Consider the following 16,621-nt stretch of genomic DNA (forward strand, 5'->3'; position numbering starts at 1 on the left):
ATCCAAAGACACTGAAGCACCAAACTTTGTGGAAATTAATATTTGTGTCATTCTCAAAACTTTTGGCCACGACTGTACAGTGGAAGTCGGAAGTTTACATATACTTAGTGTCGTGACGTTGTATTAGTTAATGTGACGACTGTTGTTCATCGAATGATTAAAGTTTCTAATTGTGTGATTAACTGAATCAAGCAATTATTAACTCATTAACCTGGGGCACCATTGAGTTTCTATTTCCCAAATTAACTCAAAGAATATCAGAATATCGATTTTACAACAGACCTCGGTCTCACCAATAAATTCGTACCACACCAATTTTAGTTGAATATTTATTTACTAAAAAGCTAAAATGATGATAAAGATACACATAGACAAAACACATTATAGGCTATTGATTAGAACGTAGTATAATGGGCAAAATCACTATGGCGAGTGTTACCCACAATGAGGATTTCAAAAGAGAGAGAAAAAAGAAAGTACACGAGAAAAAAACACTTGGGTGAATTTGTCAGCTATGCTATTCTAACCATAGCCTTGCCCCAAACTGCCGCTCTTATGGGTCAGAATATAATGATGTAATTACTTGGGGATGATCTCCGAGGATTCTCTGTGTAGGCCTTCAGCTGTTCGATGACGCACTACTCCGGCGCACCTCCCTGATCGTCCTCCCGATGTCAGTGTCCTTTTTGGCTGAGGAGTCTGTTCCCTCACCCTTTGCTCTGGAAGGGGTCTTCTGAGGACAGACAGCTCTGTAGTTCAGAGCTCACAGCATAGGAATGAAACCCTTTAGATACCAAGATTCGATGGGAGATGGAGGCCAGGTGGTTCGACTTGAATTCACCCGCTTAGACACAGCTACTCATCCGTAGCTTGGGTAGAAAAGGATTTCTTTGTCTTCAAACTTGCGTTGCGTTCTGGGTTCATTGACTTTTTAGACCTTACTGCAGTTGGGGTCACGAAGTCTTGTCTGTAAATTCTATACTCACAGGTTTTATACCCTTGGGTCAGAAGTGGGCGTAACCGCCTTTAGGGCAATTCTCTGGGCGTACCAAGTTAATGAGGCAAGGTCTAGATGTTATTCAAATCCAATTTTAGACAACTAACTTAACATTTAATCTTTCCCAAAACATTCTCTTTGATTTGGATATTTTCCATACAACGTACAATGTATAAACATCATCTACTAGGAAAACTCTTCACATTACAATGTTTTCGTAATAACGTCATCTATTAACCTTTAATAACAAAACAAAAATGACATACATTTTCATATTCCATCTATCGTCATGACCATCATTGTGGCTGATGGAAACCATTGTTCCAGATCAAATGTATTTATATAGCCCTTCGTACATCAGCTGATATCTCAAAGTGCTGTACAGAAACCCAGCCTAAAACCCCAAACTGCAAGCAATGCAGGTGTAGAAGCACGGTGGCTAGGAAGAACTCCCTCGAAAGGCCAAAACCTAGGAAGAAACCTAGAGAGGAACCAGGCTGTGTGTTCCAAAGTCCCTTTATTTCATGTTTAATGATCTGAGGCTGGTTCTCCATAGTAACAGGACAAAGGAATTTGTCTGTGGCCTGAGATTTAACAGGGACGTGAGGGGTCATAAAACCCCCCACATCTTCAGACCCCTAGATCTCTCCTCCTCTGTTGGGGTTGAGAGATAATCTGTAGGGTTGTGGTCTCCTGTAACCTGACCTGGTCAGGACAGTCATGACATTAGGTTGGAGTCATTAAAACTCAATTTTCAACCACTCCACAAATTTCTTGTTAACAAACTATAGTTTTGGCAAGTTGGTTAGGACATCTACTTTGTGCAATGACACAAATAATTTATCCAACAATTGTTTACAGACAGATTATTTCACTGTATCACAATTCCAGTGGGTCAGAAGTTTACATACACTAAGTTAACAGTGCCTTTAAACAGCTTGGAAAATTCCAGAAAAAATATGTAACGGCTTTAGAAGCTTCTGAAAGTCCAATTGACATAATTTGAGTCAATTGGAGGTGTATCTGTGGATGTATTTCAAGGCCTACCTTCAAACTCAGTGCCTCTTTGCTTAACATCATGAGAAAATCAAAAGAAATCCGCCAAGACCCCAGAAAAAAAAATGCTCCTTGGGAGCAATTTCCAAAAGCTTGAAGGTACCACGTTCATCTGTACAAACAATAGTACGCAAGTATAAACACCATGGAACCACGCAGCCGTCACACCGCTCAGGAGATGCTTTCTGTCTCCTAGAGATTAACGTACTTTGGTGCGAAAAGTGCAAATCAATCCCAGAACAACAGCAAAGGACCTTGTAAAGATATGGGTGGAAACAGGTTCAACAGTATCTATATCCACAGTAAAACAAGTCCTATATCGACATAACCTGTAAGGCCGCTCAGCAAGGAAGAAGCCACTGCTCCAAAACCGCCATAAAAAGCCAGACTACAGTTTGCAACTGCACATGGGGACAAAAATCATACTTTTTGGAGAAATGTCCTCTGGTCTGATGAAACAAACATAGAACTGTTTCGCCATAATGACTATCGTTATGTTTGGAGGAAAAAGGGGGAGGCTTGCAAGCCGAAGAACACCATACCAACCGTGAAGCACAGGGGTGGCAGCATAATGTTGTGGGGGTGCTTTGCTGCAGGAGGGACTGGTGCACAAAATAGATGACATCATGAGGGAAGAACATTATGTGGATATAGTGAAGCAACATCTCAAGACATCAGTCAGGAAGTTAAAGCTTGGTCGCAAATGGGTCTTCCAAATGGAGAATGACCCTAAGCACATTTCCAAAGTTGTGGCAAAATGGCTTAAGGACAACAAAGTCAAGGTATTGGAGTGGCCATCACAAAGCCCTGATCTCAATCATATTGAAAATGTGTGGGCAGAACTGAAAAAGCGTGTGTGAGCAAGGAGGCCTACAAACCTGACTCAGTTACACCAGCTATGTCAGGAGGAATGGGCCAAAACTCACCCAACTTATTGTGGGAAGCTTGTGGAATGCTACCTGAAATGTTTGACCCAAGGTAAACAATTTAAAGGCACTGCTACCGAATACTAATTGAGGGTATGTAATCTTCTGACCCACTGGGAATGTGATGAAAGAAATAAAAGCTGAAATAAATCATTCTCTCTACTATTATTCTGACATTTCACATTCTTAAAATAAAGTGGTGATCCTAACTGAGCTAAGACAGGGGATTTTTACTAGAATTTAATGTCAGGAATTCTGAAAAACTGAGTTAAAATATATTTGGGTAAGGTGTATGTAAACTTCCAACTTCAACTGTATATTTTAAAATTTAACTAGGCAAGTCAGTTAAGAACAAATTCTTATTTACAATGACAGCCTACACCAGCCAAACCCTGACGCATGGTTCTATGGGACACCCAATCATGGCCGGTTGTGATACAACCTGATTTGAACCAGGGTGTCTGTATTGACGCCTCTAGCACTAATAAGATGCAGTGCCTTCGACTGCTGCGCCACTCGGGAATCAATCAGCATTTAGGGACCGAACCACCCAGTTTACAATTATACATTTTACTAACAAATGTTTTGTTTGAGTTGTAAACATTTATGTGACACATAAAATGCCGAAATAACACGCTAAACGTGTATATATATGTTTATATATATATATATATACACATGTTTACAACTCAAAATATATATATATTTTTTTTTAAAAGTATTTTACTAAACAGGTGGAGCTTCCTGCCCGAATGACAGGTCGCCATTGCGCCTCCGATACTTCGCCCTGTTTCACTTCCCATTTGTAAAGAAATGTTAATTCTTATGCAGGTGACCATCTTATGCAGGTGACCAGCTTACTGCTATTGCATTGTTATAACTGAGACAACACATAGCAACGTATTTTCACAGTAAAACATGTTAGGTCCCATACAGGATAGCTTTCACACAGCGTACACACCAAATTTCCCCCTTTAGCTGAACATTGTGTGACGGCGGGATTCTAGAGTGACGGACGGCCCAGCTGAGCCAATGCAAGAAGACTACCTCCAGCCTGAACCAATCCGAAGACCCGATATTCTAGAATCAACCTACTTTCTGTTCTGTATAAATTGTGTGTGTAGCGGTTAACTCGCTCTCTTTTCCTGCTGGTCTAATGGGCTAACGGAAGGGCCGTAATTACGCTGTACCAGATATCTTTACTCTGAATAAACTGTCGCTTGTCGTACAATTTTACCACCTTGTCTGAATCGATCCTTGACCGGCTCACCCCTCTATACATATCCCTTTATCAACACTTTCCCCTCCTGTCTTCAACCCTGCATACAACTCACTCTGCTTACACTTTCTACCATTCCTCTTGAACAAACCATCTCCCTTTTCCCCGCCATTTTTAATCAACTTAAGCTCACCCTATTTCTCCCTCTCTTTAGACCTCATCTGCCTCACGTTTTCCCTCCATTCCCCCAAGTATACATCACCTTATGATAATACTGCACTTCTCACATTCATCTTGTTCTTGCCCTCTCAAGAGACGGCTGTCACAATCTCCATACAATCAGCACGAACCCCTCGGGACGTAACGCTCAACAGTGCATCCCACTTCTAAAGCAGCTGCATCGTCTTGATGTTCATTATCAATAGCTACAGCGACTCTTTTCCATTTCACACTAGCACGCGTTTCCATCCACTGTCTCCTAGGGCAGAAATGGTTGTTATAATAACTTTTTATCCAGTGCTTTTGGTGTTAATATATTTCTCATCATATGAAAACTGTAAGTTATTATGTTGTAATGTAGCTACATTTCAAATAGTTATTTTGAATATGTTCAATTTCTATTATCTGATACTGTAATAATGAATATGGAAGAGGGTATAGTTTAGACATCATGAAAATAAACATTACCATCAAAAACATCTTACATCAGAACATTGGAAGGAAGTGCATATAGCTGCAGTTATTTACAGATAAGTCATCAACTGTGTGTAAAACTTGCTTATCAGAAACACCAAAAGTGCAAGCATCCAAAGAGCAGCGAGAGCATCATTTTGTTCATGTATTATTCATTGCCATATCTGCTGAGCTCCTTCCACAGCAGGCGACTCGGATGTTATCAAACACAGCCATGTAGAGCAGTGGATGGATGCACATGTTCAGTGTAGCCAGTCCCTTTGTCACCTGGTAGGCCTTGTACACCCAGTCGCAGACAGAGCCAAGTTCGTCAACCTTCTGGTAGAAATAGTAGCTCTGGAGGAGGTGATAAGGCACGAAGGAAATGGCATACAGCACAACCACTGCAAACACCATCAGGGCCACCTTCCGTTTCTCCAGGGAGGTTATATTCACATTCCTCCACACCGCCCTCAACACTGCGCAGTATGATGCAAATGTGACCAGGAAGGGAATAAAACACCCAGCCACAGACAGAAATACTTTGTAAAACAAGTGAGTGTATGCAACTGCATCACTGTTGGTGCAATAGGAGTAGGATACACAACGGGTTTTGTTGATTCCCTCTGGACATGTGGAGGCAAACTTCAGCACAGGAGAGGAGATGGCTGTCACAAAGATCCAGATGGCGACACTAGCAGCCTTGGCTTTGTCTGGGCTCACATGGTTCCGGCTGAAGAAGGGGTACACAATGGCCACATAGCGGTTCACACTGATACACATGATGAAGTAGATACTGACATACAGGTTGCAGGTGAAGAGGAAGCGTTCTATCTTACAGACCGCCACCCCAAACAGCCAGTTCTTGTCCTGCATGTAGTAGACTATGAGCAGGGGCAGGGTGAGGACATAGAGCAGGTCACTGATGGCCAGGTTACAGGACAGCACCACACCAGTGTGCCAGTTGTTCCTCTCCCTGGTCGCCAAGAGTCTCAGGGCAAACAGGTTACCAACCAACGCCACGCAGAACTCAACACCGTACATTGAAGGCAATAACTGCACTTGGAACTTGTCACCATGACAAGAAGAGTTGTAATCCATCATGTTTGTGTATTGATTTCTGTGGGAGATTAGAAAATAGGAGGGGAAAAGGCTGTGCAAACAGGCTCCTAATAGTGGTATTTGTTCATCTCTGTGGAAGAAAAAGGATAAATATATTCATTATATTCTGAAGTGGAGACCCATTCTTTTATGCAGTTCATCCTGATCCCCTAAGGGGAACTTTGCACTGTGCCAGCCAATACATCAGTCATAACAGTTCATAACGTCAATCAGTATCATTCTGTCGCAATACATGTAATAAATTGCTAGTATTAGTAGTGGTTTAAGATACCTTCAGAGCTGTTGTCTTATCAGAAATATACATCTGTGGTCAGAAATAAATAAAAACACACTGCAGTTCTCCATACTAATGTTGTGCAATGGATAGAAAATAATAATCTAAAATACCATGGACCAAGGTTGTGTAAATCTTAAACCAACAGAATAATGTCTGTCCAAAACGCCCCATGGAGCCTAAAACAAGAAAAGCCACAAGACCGTTTCTGATGTGACTTCTCCAGGCTATTCAACAGACAAACACCAGAAGTATGCACCAGTATTCAAAAACAGGTGGTCCATTATAAACGGTTCACATTTAATCCATTTCTGTCCTTACACTTTACATATATTTAAATGTATAAATGGCAATGACCTTAGAATAAAGCCAGATAGTACTTACTCATTGACAAGACAGATAAGGCTACATTTCCTGGGGTAGACGTTCAGAGACCAGTAGAACTTCCCATGATAGGTTAGTTACATGTACAAAGATTTAAAGCAGTCAATTCCCTTTCTGACCTTTCATCCAACCAAATCAACCCATTTGTAGGCATTTTCAGGAAGTGTGACCAACACTGCCTGCCCCCTGTTCTATTTGTAGCACAGTACCAAATGAAAAGGTTACCATTCTATGGAACTCCATTTGGACAGCTTATATTTACCTCAGAAGAAGAGAAGTTGAGTGAACGTCTGTCATCAGTCCCTGAGAATTGGGCGGAGTCCAAACGAACTTTATGCAAATGTAGATCATCAGTGACAAAAATCTATGACTCATAGCATACGTATTGGTGAATCGATGTAACATATGAATTACGAGTGAGTGTAATCAATGTGTAATAACACCGTAAATAAATAATGAACGTGTTAAATTATGTGATGTGGAGTCATATTCAGGTCGATTGGTCAAGAAGCTTTTTTGACACAAGTCATAGTGTTATTTTACGTGTATCTTTTTGACATGCAAAGACCCAAACAGCGTTCCATACTCAAGTCTACGGTCACGCTTTGAAGTGAAAGCTTGTGGCAGAGGCTACATGAGTCGGCCCCAAGATAAAAAGGCTACACACAACTGAGCTGTACCTTGTATTCAGCTATTTATTTGCCAATGCTTATAATATTTTTTATAAACATGTTCACAAGGCACAAAATTCATCATTGCATTTTCATCCAGTCCTCCAGCTGACTTGTGGCGATACCAATGTCCTTTCATTAAGGAATAAATTCCTCTGTTCATGTTGATCAGAAACTGCAGTGACCACAAGCGTGAGTCCGTACTGCCACCTGATGTTTTACCAGGGTAGAGCGCTCAGCGCGCATCAATCCAGGGTTATGAAGCTCAGCTCTTCCCCTTCCTCTGTTTGAAGCCCTCCTTCAACCCTTCTTGAAACCACCAGGATGAGGTTTGCCCTTATCTTAGAACCCCTATCACCCCCAAATTTATTGCCCCCCCCCAAACTTCCCTCCAAATCTTTTATCCCTGTCACCAAATTTCTTTCCTCCAAACCTTTTGCCCCCCCCGGTGACATCTTTCCAAATGATTTGCCCCCATCCCTAAATCGCTTTCCCCATTTCCTGTCCACGCCACCCCCCCATTCGGTCTCTGGGTTTCCCTCTCGGACCAGACCTATGAGGTGACTTGGAACCATATTTGTTTTTCCTGTCGTCGCCAGAGAACGGTTTCCTCTTCTTGAAGGGTCCTCCTGAGGGCCTTTCAGGTCTTTGCCTCCTCTTGGCTGCAGGGAACATATCTAGATGGGAGGGAGAAAAATAAAAGGTGATTTTGTCTGCCAAAGTAGCACAAAAATATAGTACAACAAAACACAAACTATAGAGACTTGGTTCAGTACTGAAAAAGTACATACCTTAATCTGGCTCCTCCCCTACAGCCTGTCTGTAGTACTCTGCCTCGTCGTCAGATTCAACAACCGGGGGCCTGTTATCCTGGTTCCCAGGATCCTCCACTTCAGGGTCATGCTCTTCCTCCTCCTGGCGCTTCCTCTTGATGCCGGCCATGTTTCTTTTCCTGACATTACAGAAACAAACATCACTGTTCCACTCCAACTCAGGTAGAATGAATAGCAGTTACAATGTACTATAACACTCACTTGTTCTCCTCCAGTAACGCTTTCTTTTGGGAAACATCCGGCTCTTGTTTTTTCTTCCGTTCCTGCTCTTCTTTCATCTGCGCCTCTTTTCGGACCAGGATCTCCTGAAGCTCTTCCTCAGTCTTGGAGACTTCAGAAAAGACATTCAGAGTGCCTGTATCAGCATTTCACCATGACCAATCAACAGAAACACCCATTCTCAGTGGATATGTCAGTAAGCGTATATTTTGTTGTTGTTGAAATATCACAGGTAATCATAGATATATTTTCATCATGTACATCCCATGGACAGCTAAATCAACAGGAAACTGACAGGTGTACTTACTGACTGCATGGTAGAGAATGTTCCCCTCTCCCATTCCCTCCTCGATCTTCACCAGCTGCATGGTGATGCGTGAGCCTATCTGAAGAGAAAACAAACTGATGCTGTAAAACCCTACCAAAAACGGCTGACAATGTCACATCAGTAGGATCAACCGCTGAAGGCACCATGGTGATAAATGTCAGGATGTGTCAGTAAGCGTTTACTTTTGTGAAATATCACAGGTAATCATAGATATCTTTTCATCATGTACATCCCATGGACAGAAAATGACAAGACAAACTGATGCTATAAACCTAGCATTTATAGTCACTGCCAACACAGGAGTAGACAATTCTATAGAAACACTGGTTACAATGTAATATCAGTAAGATCAGCCACTAAGTCACCATGGTAATCACCTCAGTCAGTCTCACAGCGCTCTGTTGAGACGCCATGTTACCACGCCCGGAGTAGATCTGTGGCAGTTCCGTTATGTTGTGATCTCCATCTTGCTCTGCTTCACTTTCTGAAAGATTAGCCCCTCTGAAAGAAAGTTAGTAGGGTAAGAGAACACATAACAGCTGGCCAAATCAGAATGACTTTGTAGGTAATCACTTCACAGCCAGCATAGACAAGGTAGTATCACCCAAATAACATTGTGAAACAGCTCAAATTCATCAAAGCAATAGTGACAACCCAAACACATGCAGATAGACCAGATAGATCAAGTACAGCAGGAAATACTCTGCAGTCTGATAGGACTGACAGACAGGGCTCTTACTTCATCAGCAGCTCACTGATGTCCTCAAACTTGCTCATGTTGGGGAACTTTTCCTGCATCAGCTTCTTCACTCCTCTACTCATGCACACAGGGACTACTTTCAGGCTGCTGCAGAGGGGGATAGGGAGAAGGACAAGGATGACTGTGGACTGAACCATTTAGTCATCTACTGGGGGGGATTCTGCATGATGGGTGCATCAGTGCATTTACTTTGAATATACATCACTAAATCCTCTGAGCCCAAGCAGTCTTCCTATAGAGTAACCAAGCCACCTTGAATTAAAACGAGTGCACAAAACATATTGTATACGTACTAATGGCGAAATTCAATTTCTTGAGACACTGGATCGTAGTTCAGCAATGTACATCTCTTTATGGCGTTGAGGGCTACCTACAAGAAGCAAACCCGTTAAAATGCATACTAATCTGATTCTCATCAATATAATAAGAGGATAAAAAGATTGTGGGATATCAGAAAGCGTTTACTTTTGAGTGATCGTCACAGATAATCAGAAGACGGTACTATCATCATATTTCACAAATCCCAAATAAAGCAAAAATCCAGGTACTGGTGCCTTTGACATACCTTGTGCACATTGATGGAAGGGAACATGTTTTGGAACATGGTGGCCATAAGTTTGACATGCATGCCCTCCGAGCCAAAGTTATTGAGGACCAGCAGTGCCTCTTCAGTGACGAGACCACATCTTTAATAAGGGAGTACCTAAAACGATTAAAAACATATTCAGGAAAAGCAATTGAAGCCCAAACCCCTATATTTGCTTGTTTCTAGTATTGGGGCTCATCAGTGCGTTTACTTTGAACATATATCACCGAACAGTCACGTCAAAATCTGTCATCCTTTGAGCCCATCTCTTCCAGTAAGTCATATGGGTTTGTGTACTTACTTTGGTCACCCGGAAATGGAGCATAGGGCCTTTAGGCAGCCGAGCAAGCCTCTGGAAAGAGAAAAAAATAACTCATTCACTTGCTAATTTGCCATTAGGATCTAGTAAACAGCCCAACTGTAGATAGTGATGCATCAGTGATAAAACATCTTAATCATGAATTCAGATATTCTCATAACTCATCATCGGCACCAGCAATTGGAATAACTAAGGAGGTGGCTAACACAGCATATAGTTCATTGATCAATAGCGATAAATCATAAAGCTATTTCCTTTGCCTGCCTTTGAAAAGGCCAAGGGTTTACAGCAGCTGCAGTGTCTACTGTTAAAGCCCCTCGTTGTACAGTAACGCAACAGGTGTTGCAAAATAAATTGTTTACGCCAAACAAAACCCATTAAGGGTAAAAATATATATAACAAAACATACTTTTTGACAAGAAAAATATGAGTTCCTACTTTACAAAATCAAGTATGTTACTCCCTGTTTAATTTGCTTCAGTTTGGTTCTTAAACAGTAAAACGGTTTCAATAATGAATACACACCTGGTGTTTGCAGACTTATTTACCATGTTGACACTGCTGGGCGTCTTGGTGAAGATCATGACGTGTGTCACTCCCAGTGGCCCTGCTACAGCCACAAAGTCATTCAGCACATTCTTCTTCCTCACCTGTCAATCACAAGCAGGCAAGACCTCAAATGCAATCCATTATGAGCCAAGGCACACTTCCATGTATAAACTCAGAACAGTGGTTGAAAGTTTTATAAAAATTAACACATATATTAAGTAACAAATGTGGCATGCAGTAACGTAACTTTGATTCAAGTCAGTTATAAATACCAGCTTTGAGTTTCATGACATGAACAAACGGACCTTAAGGGGGATTCTGCAGTGAAGGGCTCCACGACGCGCCGCATGTTCTCCACTAGCTGACCGACATTCTTGCTGACTTGGCCACGGTGAAACACGTGAGGGACCGCACCGAACACCTCTTCCGCCACATGGTTCGCACTCAAACGTGACTTCCTCTGGTTTTTGGTCTGACATTGAATGAACACGTCCGTTTAAATGGCCACGATAGCTTGTAACATAGCGAACTAACGCCGTTGTGGATGTAATCAGTTACAAATATTTTAATCATTGTTCAGATATTCTCATAAAAACATCATTTTCATCCACCTAACTACACATGCACATTAGACAATATTAAATATAGTTACCAGTAACTTTATTCAGTTTACAATAATCGTGTCAATAACTAGATAGCTAACGTTATTTAGAAAACCGTAGCTAGCTAACGTTAGTCAACAACTACTTAACCGCTTACCTTTGACTTTCCCATAATGGCAGTTTAACAAAACAATATAATAGAGTCAATAATATAAAACGTTGCTAATAAACCTAACTATCTAAATGTAAAAAGCGAGCAAGCTCCGTTATGCCTCTCTGAGTCCTCCATTTCAATCAGATACTGCTCTTCAACCACGTGGATCTCACTGCGCCGGCGCGTTGTGTGTCACATTGAAAAACGTTCGTCTTATTCAAATGCCTAACCAAACTTTTGTTTTCCGCTTCCAGTATGTATATTTTGCAACCTACCTGGTGTTGCTAGGGGAATTTCAAGAACATTTGCAATATGAAGTCCAAAAGGTAAAACTTCATTATTACAGTGTAATTACATGTAACAGGTAGTTAATTGTAATAACTCATAGTTACACTGTAAGAACATGTAACTGGTGGTCATTTCATTCTGTAATTACAGAGGTGTAACAACAAATGCTTGTTACCACCATGTTTGTTACAAAGGGGCAAGTTTCCACTAAATTCACCAATTTAGTATTTCGTTTCTTCTAAACTGCATCCGATTCAGTAATAACTGTCACAAGGTCGTATCTCTTGTGGACAGATGCGCTGGGTGTCCGAGATTATACAACTTCGATGCTCAATAGGCTCCAATTACCAACCTGTCAATCCACACCCTTCAAAATCTCCAAATCAAATGTTATTGGTCACATACTCATGTTTAGCAGATGTTATTGCGGGTGTACGAAATGCTTGTTTCTAGCTCCAACAGTGCAGTAATATCTAACAATTCATAACAATACACACAAACCTAAAAGTAAAAGAATGGAATTAAGGAATATATTAATATTAGAACGAGCAATGTCGGAGTGGCATAGACTAAAATACAGTAGAATAGAATGTAGTATATACATATGAGAGGAGTAAAGCAAAACTATGTAAACATTATTAAAGTGACTTGTGTTCCATTATTAAAGTGGCCAGTGATTTCAAGTCTATGTATAACTGGGTGGAAGCAGCAAAGTGATAGCTATTTAACAGTCTGATGGCGTTGAGATAGAAGCTGCTCCACTCAATGTTGTTGCTAGCACTTGCCCCCAAAGTGTACCATCTGGGTTAACTTGGTTGAGTTTATAAAAACATGTTATATCATGGCTCAGGCTAAGACCCGGATGCAGACACAGGAGGCAGATGGTATGAGTCTGAGTTTATTATAGTACAAGGGGCAGGCAAAAGGTAGGTCAAGGCAGGCAAAGAGTCATATTCCAAATCAGAGTCAGGCAGGCACACGACGGCAGGTTCAGGACGGCAGGCAGGATCAGAACAGGCATAAAGGGCAGAACTGGGGAGACTAGGAAACACATAAACTAGAGCATGGGAATATGCGGTTAGGATTTGATGGGACAAGACAAACTGGCAACAGACAAACAGAAAACCCAGGTATAAATACACAGAAGATAATGGGGACAAATGGGAGACACCTGGTGGAGGGTGGAGACAAGCACAAGACATGTGAAACGGATCATGGCGTGACAGTTATATATAAATTAACCTCACTGACTGGGGTCTACCATATGGGTGTCATCCCAGATTATAATACAAAAATAATGTATAATTAATGTTTACGCTAGCCATTATGAAAACCTGAATCTCCTTACCATCCAAGTAAGAAGATAAGAGCATCCTGACTGGTTGCATCATCAATTGCCTGGTACAGCAATTGCTCGGCCTCCGACCGCAAGGCACTATGGAGGGTAGTGCGTGCGGCCCAGTACATCACTGGGGCGAAGCTGCCTGCCATCCAGGACCTCTACACCAGGCGGTGTCAGAAGAATGCCCTAAAAATAGTCAAAGACCCCAGCCAACTCAGTCATAGACTGTTCTCTCTACTACCGCATGGCAAGCGGTACCTAGTCCCAAGTCTAGGACAAAAGGCTCCTCAACAGTTTTTACACCCAAGCCATAATCAAATGGCTACCTGGACTATTTGCATTGTCCCCCCCCCAACCCCTCTTTTACGCTGCTGCTACTCTCTGTTTATCTAATATGCATAGTCACTTTAACTATACATTCATGTACATACTACCTCAATTGGCCCGACCAACCAGTGCCCCTGCACATTGGATAACCAAGCTATCTGCATTGTGTCCCGTCACCTGCCACCCACCAACCCTTCTTTTACGCTACTGCTACTCTCTGTTTATCATACAGTGGGGCAAAAAAGTATTTAGTCAGCCACCAATTGTGCAAGTTCTCCCACTTAAAAAGATGAGAGAGGCCTGTAATTTTCATCATAGGTACACTTCAACTATGACGGACAAAATGAAAAAATAAATCAAGAAAATCACATTGTAGGATTTTTAATGAATTTATTTGCAAATTATGGTGTAAAATAAGTATTTGGTCACCTACAAATAAGCAAGATTTATGGCTCTCACAGACCTGTAACTTCTTCTTTAAGAGGCTCCTCTGTCCTCCACTCGTTACCTGTATTAATGGCACCTGTTTGAACTTGTTATCAGTATAAAAGACACCTGTCCACAACCTCAAACAGTCACACTCCAAACTCCACTATGGCCAAGACCAAAGAGCTGTCAAAGGACACCATAAACAAAATTGTAGACCTGCACCAGGCTGGGAAGACTGAATCTGCAATAGGTAAGCAGCTTGGTTTGAAGAAATCAACTGTGGGAGCAATTATTAGGAAATGGAAGACATACAAGACCACTTATAATCTCCCTCGATCTGGGGCTCCATGCAAGATCTCACCCCGTGGGGTCAAAATTAACACAAGAACGGTGAGCAAAAATCCCAGAATCACACGGGGGGACCTAGTGAATGACCTAGAACTGGGACCAAAGTAACAAAGCCTACCATCAGCAAGATCATTGAAGATGAAACGTGGCTGGGTCTTTCAGCATGACAATGATCCCAAACACACCGCCCAGTGGCTTCGTAAGAAGCATTTCAAGGTCCTGGAGTGGCCTAGCCAGTCTTCAGATCTCAACCCCATAGAAAATCTTCGGAAGGAGTTGAAAGTCAGTGTTGCCCAGCAACAGCCCCAAAACATCACTGCTCTAGAGGAGATCTGCATGGAGGAATGGGCCAAAATACCAGCAACAGTGTGTGAAAACCTTGAAGACGTTTGACCTCTGTCATTGCCAACAAAGGGTATATAACAAAGTATTGAGATAAACGTTTGTTATTGACCAAATATTTATTTTCCACCATCATTTGCAAATAAATTAATTAAAAAATCCTACAATGTCATTTTCTGGATTTTGTTCTCATTTTGTCTGTCATAGTTGAAGTGTACCTATGATAAATTACAGGCCTCTCTCATCTTTTTAAGTGGGAGAACGTGCACAATTGGTGGCTGACTAAATACTTTTTTGCCCCACTGTATATGCATAGTCACTTTAACCATATCTACATGTACATACTACCTCAATCAGCCCAACTAACCGGTGCCTGTATATAGCCTCGCTACTGTATAGCTGTCTTTTTACTGGTGTTTATTTCTTTACTTACCTATTCTTCACCTAATACCTCTTTTGCAGTTGGTTAGCGCCTGTAAGGAAATAAAAAATAAAATGTTGCTGTGTGGTTTGCTTAATACTTAACTTACAAACTGACTTGTTGGGAAGATGGTTTCCTATGATGGTGCCACGTTGAAAGTCACTGATATCTTCAGTAAGTCCATTCTACTGCCAATGTTTGTCTATCGAGATTGCATGGCAGTGTGCTCGATTTTATGCACCTGTCAGCAACGTTTGTGGCAGAATCCACTAATTTAAAGGGGTGTCCACCTACTATTGTAGTGTATGTGACTGAAACGGTTTTCTAGGTGTGGTGAAGGAGAGTCGGACCAAACTGCAGCGTGTAGATTGCCATCCATGTTTAATGAACAAAAAACGTAACACGAATCTAAAACACAAACACTACAAAACAAAGAACGTAACGAAAACCGAAACAGCCTATACTAGTGAACACTAACATAGACAGGAACAAGGACACTAAGGACAATCACCCACAACAAACTCAAAGAATATGGCTGCCTAAATATGGTTCCCAATCAGAGACAACGATAAACACCTCCCTCTGATTGAGAACCACTCCAGACAGCCATAGACTTTGCTAGATCACCCCACTTGCTACAAACCCGATACATACACACCAAAACCCCAAGACAAAACACACCACAATACAAAAACCCCATGCCACACCCTGGCCTGACCCAATACATGAAGATAAACACAAAATACTTCGACCAGGGCGTGACAGCGACCAATAAAATTTGACTCGATTTGAGTCACCACTAGAATTGTTATTTTTATGTTATTGAGTAGGCCTATATCTTTGTTTAATATAATTAAGCAAATTAGGAATCTAACAATAAAAATCCTTATTATTTTGTAAGAAATGTAAGGTCTTTTTACATGTTGCAATAAAGTTGACTAAAGTAGAAGCTCATCTGTTGTTTGTAGGTATTTTCACTTGGTAATGCGTAATTTGTAATATTGAAATTGCTCATAGGTAACTATAAAGTTACACATCACTTTTAATAGCTACATCCTGTGTAACAATTAGCGACATCCTTGTACTTATGCAGATATTGCAGATATAGTTATACTCTGTGGTGTATTAGTGTGTTTATTGTCCCACTTGGATAATGATTACATTGTCAGAATGGGTAACGTACTTTGTAGGTACACAATCATTAAAAGTAAGTACATCTCAAGGTACACTTAATTTTAACTGACTAAATCCTGTGTAACACTTAGTAATTACATTACACTTATACAGATATTACATGTACTCTGTGGAGTAATAGTGTGTTCATTTTGTCACTTGGCTGGTGCTTCCAGAAGCTTTAAAATTACAGCTAGGTTGTCAGGGTGGACGACGTACTGTATAATTACACATTAATTACATAATGTTCCCCTCAAAATCAGTGATGGAAAAAGTACCA

The 16,621-nt window shown here is 41.2% G+C and overlaps 2 protein-coding genes across 2 annotated transcripts; both read right to left on the reverse strand.

Moving 5' to 3' along the window:
• Positions 1-3,711: 3,711 nt before the first annotated feature.
• p2ry11 (purinergic receptor P2Y11) lies at positions 3,712-7,181 on the reverse strand. Its single transcript, XM_035771160.2, has 2 exons — positions 6,651-7,181; positions 3,712-6,062 (listed from the first exon to the last, which is right to left on the reverse strand). The coding sequence occupies exon 2, from the start codon at positions 5,972-5,974 to the stop codon at positions 5,033-5,035; it is 942 nt and encodes a 313-aa protein (XP_035627053.1). The 5' UTR covers positions 5,975-6,062; positions 6,651-7,181; the 3' UTR covers positions 3,712-5,032.
• A 146-nt stretch (positions 7,182-7,327) lies between these two features.
• On the reverse strand, positions 7,328-11,862 carry ppan (peter pan homolog). Its single transcript, XM_035771162.2, is given in 12 exon segments — positions 7,328-7,998; positions 8,113-8,273; positions 8,356-8,485; positions 8,681-8,759; positions 9,079-9,202; positions 9,441-9,548; positions 9,755-9,831; positions 10,027-10,164; positions 10,349-10,399; positions 10,892-10,976; positions 11,221-11,387; positions 11,675-11,862. Coding segments are annotated over 8 exon segments (939 nt in total). The 5' UTR covers positions 10,090-10,164; positions 10,349-10,399; positions 10,892-10,976; positions 11,221-11,387; positions 11,675-11,862; the 3' UTR covers positions 7,328-7,801.
• Between the last annotated feature and the right edge of the window lie 4,759 nt (positions 11,863-16,621).

The sequence above is a fragment of the Oncorhynchus keta genome, chromosome 5, assembly GCF_023373465.1.
Source record: "Oncorhynchus keta strain PuntledgeMale-10-30-2019 chromosome 5, Oket_V2, whole genome shotgun sequence".
Classification (NCBI taxonomy): Eukaryota; Metazoa; Chordata; class Actinopteri; order Salmoniformes; family Salmonidae; genus Oncorhynchus; species Oncorhynchus keta.

Bases quoted from the DNA above. Each gene is read 5' to 3' on its own strand.
- p2ry11 (XM_035771160.2), bottom strand. From the start codon at position 5,974: ATGATGGATTACAACTCTTCTTGTCATGGTGACAAGTTCCAAGTGCAG.